General features: G+C 53.4%; 3 protein-coding genes across 4 annotated transcripts in view; 1 reads left to right on the plus strand and 2 right to left on the minus strand.

Moving 5' to 3' along the window:
* Nucleotides 1–11,829, minus strand: part of LOC107157133 (multidrug and toxin extrusion protein 1) — a 612,661-nt gene that overhangs the window by 151,073 nt on the left and 449,759 nt on the right. The window lies entirely within an intron of this gene.
* Nucleotides 3,123–6,612, plus strand: Mfap4 (microfibril associated protein 4). Of its 2 annotated transcripts, XM_015503430.2 has the most exons (6): nucleotides 3,125–3,262; nucleotides 3,548–3,629; nucleotides 3,910–4,064; nucleotides 4,648–4,744; nucleotides 4,820–5,002; nucleotides 5,350–6,612. In XM_015503430.2, the coding sequence occupies exons 1-6, from the start codon at nucleotides 3,257–3,259 to the stop codon at nucleotides 5,595–5,597; spliced, it is 771 nt and encodes a 256-aa protein (XP_015358916.1). In that variant the 5' UTR covers nucleotides 3,125–3,256; the 3' UTR covers nucleotides 5,598–6,612. The 2 variants fall into 2 exon arrangements, with proteins under 2 accessions (XP_048652248.1, XP_015358916.1); XM_048796291.1 differs by having other exon boundaries at nucleotides 3,123–3,262; nucleotides 4,648–5,002.
* Mapk7 (mitogen-activated protein kinase 7) lies at nucleotides 6,520–11,667 on the minus strand. The gene is made up of 8 exons (XM_048796024.1): nucleotides 11,489–11,667; nucleotides 10,970–11,270; nucleotides 10,181–10,346; nucleotides 8,480–9,558; nucleotides 8,087–8,372; nucleotides 7,570–7,999; nucleotides 7,099–7,232; nucleotides 6,520–6,947 (listed from the first exon to the last, which is right to left on the minus strand). The coding sequence occupies exons 2-8, from the start codon at nucleotides 11,199–11,201 to the stop codon at nucleotides 6,794–6,796; spliced, it is 2,481 nt and encodes an 826-aa protein (XP_048651981.1). The 5' UTR covers nucleotides 11,202–11,270; nucleotides 11,489–11,667; the 3' UTR covers nucleotides 6,520–6,793.

An 11,829-nucleotide genomic window follows, 5' to 3' on the forward strand; every position in this document is an offset into this window, starting at 1 on the left:
AAGGTCATCTGCCTTATGGGGAACTGCAAGAACACCTGGGAAGTGAGAATCAGCATTCTAATTGGAGGGGAGCCCCCCCAAACCTGGGAGCTTTGCCATGCTGAGTAGCCAACAAGTAATGTCTGCACACTATTCACGTGACCTTTTCAATATGCTCAAGTATGTGATTTTAAACAGTATCTTCAAAGCAGGATTACTGGTTCTTGTGTACTGCCAAATTTCTTTCCCCCAAAGAGTTAAATTAATTACAACCAACAAAGGGTCTGCTTTTCCATGTGTGCATATATTACCACTGAAAAGTTTTAAAACTAGTTTAATAAGTGAATATGATGGATAACTCACAGCTTAATTCTCATGCTCTCTTTCTCTTATTTTCCCCGTGCTTTTTACTTTATTGTATTCTCCAAAATTCTCTCATATTTGACTTTGGACACATTTTATTATGTTTTTTTTTTTCATTATTTTTCTTTTTGTAGTCTTGTACTAAAATTATCTGGCATTTGCTGAAAGAAGAGATTAGGATTAGCTATAGTTGCGTTACAAGGGGAAAAAAAAAAACAAAAAAAAAACCAGAAGCTTAAACTAGAGAGAAGTTTCTTTCTCTTCCACAAAGAGAGGGTTAGAGAAGGGTAGCCCAGGGCTGGTCTTGGAGCAACTTCATAAATTCAGGAGGGACCCAGCTCCTCCCTGATCACTTCTGTCATCCTGATGAGAACTCAGCTCCACTGTCCAAGGTGGCAGCCAAAGCTGTGGGACAGGGGGAAGGAAGAAGAGGAGCTAGCCACCTACCTTTACAATACTTCAGTTTGCATCTTATTGGCCCAAACTGAGACCTCATCTAGCCACAGGGGAGGCTAGACATGAGCCAGATAAAAATCAGGATCTTATTCTTTAGGACTAAGAGAAGAAAGACATTCATATGAGAACAATATGATGTTTATAATGATGACAGTGATTAGCTAATCTTTTCTAAATAATTACTATAGTAGGTTAAATACTGTGGGAGGCCATTGATTCAAATTAAGCTCCTACACTAAGCTTAACAGACCAAATCAATATGGAGTTTAACCACAATATCTGAGCTTTAGTTAATTGCAAGAGGCTCTGTAACCAATTAACCAATTGAGCTGTAACCAATTAAGCTGTCTCTACACCACACTTTTGTTTCCTATCAATGTTGTCAGAGTATGTTATTGGAAGGAGTTTTCTGAATCTGCCTTGGTTCTGGGAACTGCCCAATTCACAAATCATTTTTGTTTTGTGTTGCTTTGTTCTCTTTCGTTTCTAACTGCTCAAATAAACTCTGTTGAGTTTAATTAGTTTAAGATTTTTCCTCTTGACAAGTAATTGTGGGCACTGTTCTTGGCACCTGACATGTATTATGTAATCCCTACCACACCCCTGTGAGATAGATACTGTTACTATCATTGCACAGAGAAGAAGCCAGGGCACAGAGAGGCTAGGTAATTTGTCCAAGGCTACCCCTAACAGGTGGCAGAACCTGGATTTGAATACAGGTAGCCTGGCTCTAGAATCTCTAGGTCAAGACACAATAGCGAACAGAGGTATCTCCTACCAACAATCAGAGAACCAAGTTAATGAGGCCAACTGAGGTTCTTCTAAGTGGCTTATCTACTAACTCAGGAGTAGAGAGGAGACCTAAGTCAGAGCTGCTGTCTCACTTTGCTCTGAATATTTCATGTGTGCATATACTCAACTAATTTTTTTCATAACACATATTATACTTGCAATCCACTGTCTGAAGCCTGTGTTTGCTACTGGCTGGGGCGGGGGGCAGAAACTGTATCCCCCAACAGTGGGTATAAAGCACAGCACATAGTAGATGCTCAAAAAATACTTGTTCTGAGTGAATTGGCATCAGCCCTACTCTGTGCCAGGCTCTAGGATGGGTACTGGGCACGCACATATGAGAAACACAGATCCTGCCCATGGCTACTCATGGAGAAGAAATGGAGTCAGGTGAGCACAGAAACAGTGTAGGCAAAGACACAGGGACCTGATGAGGAGGATTTGGGTGTGACCCGTGTTGTTTAGTTGTCATAAGCAATAAGTGATAAGATCCTGAAGTCCTGAAGGGAGGCCTGCTGTAGGTCAGAGCCAGACTGGACATTCCTTTCAAGCCCAAGGTAAAAAATTTAGCCTCAGTTCTGAGGCAACAGGGAGCCACCGAAGGCTTAAGCAGAGGAACACAGAGCAGCCATCTAGGGCAACTCTTCTGGTGTGCGGAGGAGGGAAGGAGAACAAAAAAGTAAAAGCACAGAGATCTGTAAAGAAGCTGGAGCAATAAGCAGAGAGGAGGGAATGGGAGACAAGGATGGTTGGGAGGCAGAAAGAGATGGAGATTTGATGAAAGGCAAGAAAGAATAGGTGGGCTCTCTGGGTGGAAGAAATAGAAAACTGGTTGAGAGGGGCCTGGGAGCAAGGCTGAGGTCTCAGGGTGGGTACCAAAGTGAGGGTTTGGAAAAAGGAAGGAGGGGTGGGGCTAAGAGAAACAACAGTGGCCCAGATGGGAACTGTGGAAGGGGAAAGGAGGGGGCCCAAGTGGCCAGAGCAGGGGAGTGGGGCTGGAGAGGGGCCCCGGCTCAAGCTGGCGCAGACAGAGCATTTGGCCGCCTGCAATCCTGTGCTCATGGCTTAGAAATGTCCCAGTCCTGCCAGGAGACGGCCTGGCCCCTGCTACCCCTGTCCCCCACCAGCCCACGCTGACTCCCACATCAGGGAGCTCTGAAGCTCTCCCACCCCCAGTCTTCTGCTCCCCTAGAGTGGGCCCCTCCTGGAACCCAGGCACACCTACACCCCCAACCTCCCCTCTCAGTCCTCCCCCTGAATGGCTGATGAAACAGCCCAGGACAGGAGGGAGAGAATAAACAGACATCTGCAGGGGGGCCTGTCAGGAAGCGGGGTGGACTGAGGCAGGCTGGGGCCAGCTGGGGGTGCCAGGGGCCCACAGGTCCAGCCGGCCGTTGGCGGAGTGGGATCCAGGCAGCAGTCTGAGCCCGAGCCAGGAGGGAGTTGACTGTCTGGTCTGCAGTGCTCTGCCGACAGGCCTAATGAGACCCAGGTGGTCCCCTGGCCCCTGGTAGTGTAAGCTGATGCTGGTCGTGTGTGTGAAGGGGGGTGGTTCTGCAGCTTCGGGAGGCGGGGCTGGGGCGGCTGGCCAGGGGCCCAGCACATAACTCGAGGCAGCTAACAGTCTGGGACGCAGACACCAGCAGCTCTGAGCCGAACTGACAGCATGAAGGTACTGGGACCAGGGTGGGGGGTTCGTGGCATCAGAGGGCCCAAAGCCACTTGGCCAGAGAGGGGACTGTGAAAGCAGAGGGGAATCTCTTGCAAGAAATTCTTTAAGCTTAAAGGGTAGACAGCCTTTCCTGAGAGTAGGGTTGCTTGGGAAGACAAAGAGGGACCAAAGGACAGGAAAAGGTTTCAGGCAAGGAGTGGCATGTGTAATGGTGCAAATGTAAAGAGAACAGGGGGTGCCTGGGGCTGGGGCCAGGGCTGAGCTGACTCTGTTTCCTGCCACCAGGCCCTCCTGGCCCTGCCGCCGCTGCTGCTGCTGCTCTCCACACCTCCCTGCGCCCCCCAGGCCTCTGGGATCCGGGGAGATGGTAAGCAGCCCCCCAGTCACAGATGCAGCACCGTGACCAATAGGCTGGGCTAGAAGAGGCTGTTCGGAAAGCCAGGCCTCAGCGCTGAGGCCCAGCTCTGCAAGGTTGTTTCCTTCTCCACAAAGTTGGGCAGGTGGATGAAATGATCTTTGGGCAGTCCCCCCTCAAACAAATCTCATGATTTAACAAAGCCCCCTAGCCCCAGGGACTGGGAAAAGCTGTGGGTGCTACGGTATTCTCTATGCTGTAAGCCTCACTGTTCCCACACTCCTCCCCCTAGCTTTGGAGAAGTCTTGTCTTCAGCAGCCCCTGGACTGCGATGACATCTATGCCCAGGGCTACCAGACAGATGGTGTGTACCTCATCTACCCCTCAGGCCCCAGCGTGCCCGTGCCTGTCTTCTGTGACATGACCACTGAGGGTGGCAAGTGGACGGTGAGTAGGTGGTCCCAGTTGTGTGAGCCTCAGTTTCTTCATTGTTAAAAATGGGGATGATGATACCCAAGGCACAGTTTGTGAGTAGCTGTCACCAATTGCTTAAGATACACTAACACATGTGACCATCACAATAGTCCTGGTGGTTGCTTTTCTAGATGAGGAACTAAAGCCCAGAGGTGAAGTTACTTGCCCTAGATCATGAAGCCAATACCAGGACTCACACCCAGGCACTTGAATTCTAGAATACCCCCCTTTATTTATTTAGGCAGTGCTGGGGATTAAACCCACACATCCCTTGCTAGGCAAGAGCTCGACCACTGAGCTACACCCCCAGCCCTGATTACCTTTCCTGACTCTCGTGAGACTGCGTGAAGGGCCCAAGTAGGTGCCAGTGCACAGCCCTCCCTCAAAGAGGAGCCTGGTGGCAGTGTGCACCTTGTTTTAACAACCTTTCCAACTCTCGGTCCTTTAATGAACTAGTCTCACATTGCAGGGTCCATGCCTGGGTGGGCAGGGTAGGACAAGGCCCCTACCCACTGGACCTTCAAATCATTCCCCTTCCCTGTCCTCTCGGCTCCAGGTTTTCCAGAAGAGATTCAATGGCTCAGTGAGTTTCTTCCGGGGCTGGAATGACTACAAGTTGGGCTTTGGCCGTGCAGACGGGGAGTACTGGCTGGGTAAGGCATGGCCCTGGTGGGAGGGGGGACTGCTCCACAGTCAGGTCCTTGCTAACCAGCTCCCATCCCCCACAGGGCTGCAGAACATGCACCTCTTGACCCTGAAGCAGAAGTATGAGCTGCGGGTAGACTTAGAGGACTTTGAGAATAACACAGCCTATGCCAAATATGTCGACTTCTCCATCTCCCCGAATGCGGTCAGCGCTGAGGAGGATGGCTACACCCTCTATGTGTCAGGCTTTGAGGATGGTGGTGCAGGTATTCCCTCCTGAAAGCTTTAGCAAGGACTGTTGCGGGAGATGGCTGGGCCGGCCCCCTCCAGGGCCCTCCTTCAGCCCTCCTGGGCTTGGAAAAGCCACAGCAGGCTCTAAGCCAACTCCAGCCAGTGTGTGTTTCAGCCACCCTGGCCCTGCTCCAGGCAACCCTGTGGGGGAGCAGCTGTTTCTCTGTGCTACAGAGGCCCATCTACCCAACATCTGGCTCAGAGAGGGTGCCCCCGTCCCACCATAATGCCACGTATGTCCCTCACTGTTGTCACCCTCTCCCTGCTAGCACAGAGCTCAGCTCCCTGCCTCAGCAGTCCCATCCTTCCTCCTCTCTGCCAGGTGACTCCCTGTCCTACCACAGCGGCCAGAAGTTCTCCACCTTCGACCGGGACCAGGACCTCTTTGTGCAGAACTGTGCAGCCCTGTCCTCAGGAGCCTTCTGGTTCCGCAGCTGCCACTTTGCCAACCTCAACGGCTTCTACCTGGGTGGCTCCCACCTTTCCTATGCCAACGGCATCAACTGGGCCCAGTGGAAGGGCTTCTACTACTCCCTCAAGCGCACCGAGATGAAAATCCGCAGGACCTGAGGGGCTGGCCCCCTCAGGCTCCATTCCTCCCTGGCAACCCCATCACTATGAATACTCCCTCTGACCTCTGATGCCCTGGGACCCCACTATGTTGCTTCTGCTGCTCCCTGAGCACCAGCTTCTCAAGAGGCCTTCTGACTCTCAGCCATGGCTGATCCCTATCACACACCCCGGGGCAAACATTTCTAAGCCAGGCCCTGGGAGCTCCCTTCCACCTGCAGCTAGCTACCAGCAGCACCCAGCCCTTTTCTGAGGTACAGTCACCCAGCCTGGACCTGGCTAGCCTCCATGAGACTGAGCTGCCTACACCCTGTCCCAATAGCTGAGAGCCAGGAGCCACCTCCCAGGAATGCACTTGTGTGTCCCACTTTAGCCAGCTTCTCTACTGCGGGCCCCTGTGTCTGGGAATACTCTAGACCAAGCAGTGTAATCTGACCACCCCTGGGTGTATGCCAGGCCATTCATGCATGACCACTGCCACACCCTGGCACCCCCTCTGGCTATTTGCAGAGTACCTTCCATCCTTGGCCTCCCTATCACCAATGTTCTCCCCTGTGGTGAACACCATGGACCTCACAACCATACTGCTTCTACCACCTGCCTGTCCCAGCCCCTGCAAAGCTCAATGACAAAACAGTATTCACCACAGGTACTGTATGTCACCCTGAAGTAGACATGGGCAAGGTAGGCATGGAAATGAAGTCCCCCAACTGCCCCCAGGGATTGAGGTTTGGCCATGTGAGAACACAGAAAACAATCTGTGGGGCTGAAAGTGGGCAGGGCATGCAAGGCTCAGTCATGGACCTAAACAAATTGGCTTTGAGCACAAAAAATATTGCTTGGGTCCCCAACTGGCTCCTCCTTATACCCCTATTGGTGGTATACTGTCCCCATCTCCAAAAATGACACTTGGAGTCAGGCATTAAAAGGAACCTTGTATTTCACAGGCCTCATTTTGATGTCAAAAAGACTGTGTAATAATATTACAATAATAAAAATACAATACTGAAAAGGATTGCTGGGTGGAGTAGGGGTCTCCCAATCCTGTCATGGCTCGGTGGTGGCTCAGGTGGCTGCTTAAGGCTGAAGGGTGGGTCTGAGATGAACCTACAAAATAATCCAAGCTGAGCCTCACCTGCTCCCATGGGCCCTGAATCTGGGTCCCGGAGCAGGTGGCAAGGCAAAGGCTATGGGCCTTAGGGCTCCTGGAGGTCAGGCAGGTCAGCCAGAAGCATCGGGGAGTCCATCTGAATTTCACGCTGCAGGGACTCGATATCAGCAGGGTTCATGCCATGGCCCTCAAGCCAGTCAGCAAGGAGAGAAGCTGAGAGGGAGGCAGAGTCTGCCTGGCTGCAGGGAAAGGGAATCAGGGATGGAAAAGAGAAAGGTTACAGCTAGCCTCAGCCAGCTTTGCACCCATCCCCATCCCACAAGTGAATTCTTCCACACCAGGAGCCCCTCCCCACCACCCCATTCCAAGAGCTGGATCCAGCCATCTTACCCATCCTGTGGCCCGTCAGCCACGCCCATGTCGAAAGATTGGTTTAAGAATTCCTCCAGGTCAAAGCCAACACCATAGCCAGCCCCACTGCCCTTTGGAGTGCCTGAGAACACAGGGGGCAGGGGGTCCTCCACCTGTGGGGGATGATGGCAGGTTACAAACTAGCAAGGGCAGACTGAGGTGTGCGGGGCACCCTGGTCCTGAGGCTGCTGACCACCCTGTTTGGGTATCCCAGTTTCAGTAATCACCAAGTGCCAGCTAAGGCCCATCTCAAGACCAGGCACTTTCCAGAAAGTATTTTGTCTCCCAACAACCTCTTCATTGGTATTGTTCCTTCTTCTAGCAAGAGGACAAGTTCAGAGACATAAAAACCCCTGTTGCTCAGTTTTCATGGAGCAAGGACAACTTCCTGAACCCATTTTCCCTGGGCCCAGATCCAGGTGTCCCCAAGGCTTGGGTCTTTCCCCTCACCTGGGACTTAGACAGCTGCTGGGTCACCAAGTTGACATCGGGTGATTCTGATGTAGAAGGCTGAGGTCCCCCCGCAGGGTCTAGAGGTGGTGGGCCAGATGAGAAGTAAGGCAGAACTCCTGGAGCACTGGAGCCAGGCAACCCAGGGGGTGGCACAAGTGACTGGGGGGCCAGAAGACTACTGGAGGTGGCAGTCTGGAGTGCAGCAGGAATAGGTATGGGTCCCGGAGGGCCAGCAGGATGGGAAGCAGGACAAGGAGGTGGGCAGGGAGGCTGGGGTGCAGGACCTGTGGTGGAGCCTACAGGTTGTGGAGGAGGACCCGTGGGCTGGGCTATGGGGCCAGGGGGTGGACTGGTGGGCTGGGCTGGGGATGGCCTTGTTGCTGGGGCTGGGGCTGGGGCTGGAGCTGGGGCTGGAGCTGGGGCTGGGCTGGGGCTGGGGCTGGGGCTGGGCTGGGGCTGGAGCAGGGGCTGGGCCATGCNTGGACTGGTGGGCTGGGCTGGGGATGGCCTTGTTGCTGGGGCTGGGGCTGGGGCTGGAGCAGGGGGCTGGGCCATGCGAGTCCAGCGCTCTAGCAGGCTTCGATCATTGTCACTAAGCACCAGTCCAGCCAGGGGGTCAGTGGAAGGGCCCCCCGAGGTCCCAGCCCCTCGCTCCTTTCGCTCCCGCTCTTGCCGCCGCTTTTCCCGCTCCTTGGCTCTCTCTTGCCGCCTCCGCCGCTTCTCCTCACGTTCTCGCTGTCGCTCCTGGGCCGTCACTGGCTTCCGTGGCTCAGGAGCCTCCAAGGGTGCACTAGGGCCATCTCCAGGGAAGTTGAACAGGTAAGAGGTAAGAGCCTGCAGCCATGTTCAAGCCAGAGCCCCCCACTAGCACCCCACTCCCCAGCCAGTCACTGAACCCATAAGGTACCTTTCAGCCGGCTCCGCAAGGACTTGAGCAGGGCAGCTTTGAGGGCTGCCTTGGTATTGTCTGAGATGGCGCCCTCTTTCTTCGGTGGGGCAGGCTCACTGGCTGGTGGAGGTGGCTGCAGGGTCAGATCAATGGTATCAGGTGCAGGGCCAGGGCATGGTGGTGGGGCTGGTGGGGGTGACTCCATGGCACAGTCCCCACTGGGAGCCCAGGGACTGGGCATCTCAACATCTGGACAGCCAGGCTCACTGGCCACAGGCTGCAAGGAAGGCTGGAAGCGGATCTGTTGGCGGATGCCTTCCCTTCGTGCATGGAAGTCCTCAATCTCTGCCACAATGGCCTCCTTAATTCGTTCCCGGGTAAGGGCTTCACGGTCAAAGGCAAAGTCAAAGGGTGGGGCACAATCAGGCTCATCATCAGGGTCATGGTACTTGGCCAGGAAAGGATGGCGAAGAGCAGCAGCTGCTGAGATGCGAGCACTGGGTTCGAAACGCAGCATGCGACCCAGCAGTGAAAGAGCCTGGCGGTCAGCACCTGGGTACACTGTCTCCCAAGGCACAGGCTGGCGTGGTGGCAGGCTCTGGATATAGGCCCGTACCCTTTCAGCCCCGACAGCTTGAATCACAGTTGGCGATGGGGTACCCAACACCATCATAATCAGTTGAAGCTGGTGCACGTAGTTTTTGCCTGGGAAGAGCTGGCGCCGGGCAAGCATCTCGCCAAAGATACAGCCCACAGACCAGAGGTCGATAGCCTGTGTGTACTCATGCAGGGACAGCATGAGCTCAGGGGCCCGGTACCAGCGAGTAGCCACATACTCAGTCATGAAGTACTGGTGTTCAGCAGGGGAGGTACACAGGCCACGGGCCATACCAAAGTCACCAATCTTGAGCTCACAGTTCTCATTCACCAACAGGTTAGAGGGCTTGAGGTCACGGTGGATGACCTGAGCTGAGTGCATGTACTTAAGGCCCCGCAGCAGCTGGTACAGGAAGTAGCGCACATGCTCCAGTGTAAGTGGCTGTGAGGAGTGGATGATCTGGTGCAGGTCGCTCTCCATCAGGTCCAGGACCACATAGCTGAAAAGGAAAAGGTGAAAGAGGCATGTCCCAGCCTACCCACACCACAGGGACAAGCCCCATCCTCACTAGACCCTCCTGATTCTACACAAACCATGTTACCCTGGGACCCCAAAGAGCTGACAGCATGGTAAAGAAGCAGCAGCACACCAGGTTTTGGATTACTCTACAACTTTTCCATGAACTTGGTTAAATCACTTTTCTCCCCAGACTTTCCAGTTTCCCCATAAAAAATGGGGTTCAACTATATCAGGGCTGACGAGTAGGTTTAATTTTGGAGATGACTCCATTGTTTGATAGTGGCTGCTTGAAGTATTATGTTGAAAATTGTGAAGATTTGTCCATTTTCTGTAAGACAGTATTCTGTGATCAATCTGCTACAGAGGTAGGAAGATGAAATAGTAGTATGAACATCTTATGTCTGCCTTCCTATATAGTCTATAAAACTGTAACATTTGTACTCTTCTTGAAGAATAACAGCAGTCCCTCAAAATGCCCTAAAGGAGCACTGGTCCTGGAACCATGGGAATTTTCTAGCCTGTCCTTCCAGAATTTTAGCAATAAGGTCCCTGCCTTCTGAAACAGTCCCGATTATGCCTCCCTCTCCTATCCCACTCCTTACACAGATTTGAATTCTCCATAGGGTACAGTGGGCCTCAGGATGTCCTTGATAGCAATGATATTGTCATGTTTGAAGTGTTTGAGGATCTTCAGCTCCCTGAGGGTCCGTTTGGCATTGGTTACCACATCAAAAGCATTCGGGATCTTCTTGATGGCCACCTGCTGGCCTGGAAAGCAGGGAAAAGACAGATACCAGAGGGTACCTTGGAGGAACTGCAGACCCCTCTCAACACCACCCTTCTAGGATGCAAATAACAACAGCTACCATATACTGAGTACCTGCCATATGCAAAGAACTTGCTAAGTACTTTACAATATCAAATTTTACCTTCACAACTATCTTACCAGGCATGAACTAATAGCTCAAAGTTACAGATGAGAAAATTTGGCCCAGTAACTTGTAGATTGTACAGTTAGTTGGTGGGAGTGCTGGCTCTAATGCCTGGGCTCATTATCCCTCCCTACACTTTCTCTTCATCTCAGAGCTCACCATTCCCACCATGCAATCTCTTGCTCTGGAACACAGCTCTCTTTTAGACACCAAGGAACAAGCTCTCCATCTTGACCTAACCGGACTATCATTTTTCTCAGTAGAAATGGGCTGAAAGTATAGCAAAACCAGAGTTCCTGAAAATGGTGCCTAACTGGGATCCTGGCACCTAGTCAGTAAGTGCTGAATTGAACAAAAATTCACAGCCCAGCTTTCCTTCCTGGATGGCTGAGATCGGGCAGGTTTCTCACCACTTCTGGGAACCAGTTTCCACATCTGTGAGAGGCTCAGGAAGCTCACCCGTGAGGCGGCGGCGAGCAGAGGACACCACCCCGTAGGCTCCATTGCCTATGGTCTCGATGATCTCATACTCATCCCCCACGTCAAAGGTCACATCAAAGGAGCGGGCTTTGAGCAGAGCTAGGTTCTTGGCCGCAACAGAGGCAGAGGTATGGACGGGTTCTGCCTTCACTGGCCCGGGGGGCTCCCCAGAGCCGTCCTCGCCGTCTTCCTCCTTTAGGGGCTCGGCCATGATGCCTATATGGAGACGCTTGGTGAGGAGAGGTCCGCCCCCCGTCGGCCTCAGTTTCCCCTCTGTGAGCTGGGAAGCAGAACCGGAGAATCTCTAAGTTCCCCAAACCGAGCACGGCGGCAAAGGGGGCAAAAGAGAGAGGCTGGCAAGTAGCAGGCATCCTGCAGCGGGAGTTGGAACCCCGAAGCCCAGAGCCCAGCTCGGGGTCCGAGTTGGGGGAGGGTGCGGTACGGTCCAGGAAGAAAGGGAGGGGCGGGGCACTCGGGTTTCCTCGGGGCCATACTCACCCAATGGCGCCTCACCCTCACGCCTCCTCAGGACTTAGACTTATGGAGGTCCCGGGGCTCGCCGACCTCCCGTCCCCAGCGGAGGAGGTCTCCACGACTCGCTCGCTCACTTGTTCAAGGGCCGCCACCACCACACCAGCGTCGCCCGCTGCCCAGCCAGGGCCCCCCCGACCCCGCCCCCCAAGACCACGCTCCCTCCAGTCTCTGACCAATCGCTAAGCAGCCTCCGAGGAGGTTCCCACCCCTTCAATTTGCTGCTCCCAATCGAGTTTATCAGCTAAGGAAACCACGCCTCCATCCTTGCGCGCCCGCGCGTGCCCGCCGCTGTCCAGCTCGCCGGC

Source organism: Marmota marmota, unplaced genomic scaffold (assembly GCF_001458135.2).
Source record: "Marmota marmota marmota unplaced genomic scaffold, marMar, whole genome shotgun sequence".
Classification (NCBI taxonomy): Eukaryota; Metazoa; Chordata; class Mammalia; order Rodentia; family Sciuridae; genus Marmota; species Marmota marmota.

Bases quoted from the DNA above. Each gene is read 5' to 3' on its own strand.
- Mfap4 (XM_048796291.1), top strand. The intron at 3,630-3,909 runs GTAAGCAGCCCC...TCCTCCCCCTAG, and splicing joins CTCTGGGATCCGGGGAGATG to CTTTGGAGAAGTCTTGTCTT. The intron at 4,065-4,647 runs GTGAGTAGGTGG...TCTCGGCTCCAG, and splicing joins CTGAGGGTGGCAAGTGGACG to GTTTTCCAGAAGAGATTCAA.
- Mapk7 (XM_048796024.1), bottom strand. From the start codon at position 11,201: ATGGCCGAGCCCCTAAAGGAGGAAGACGGCGAGGACGGCTCTGGGGAG. The intron at 9,559-10,180 runs GTAAGGAGTGGG...TTTCCTTTTCAG, and splicing joins TATGGAGAATTCAAATCTGT to CTATGTGGTCCTGGACCTGA. The intron at 6,948-7,098 runs GTAAGATGGCTG...CTTTCCCTGCAG, and splicing joins GCTGACGGGCCACAGGATGG to CCAGGCAGACTCTGCCTCCC.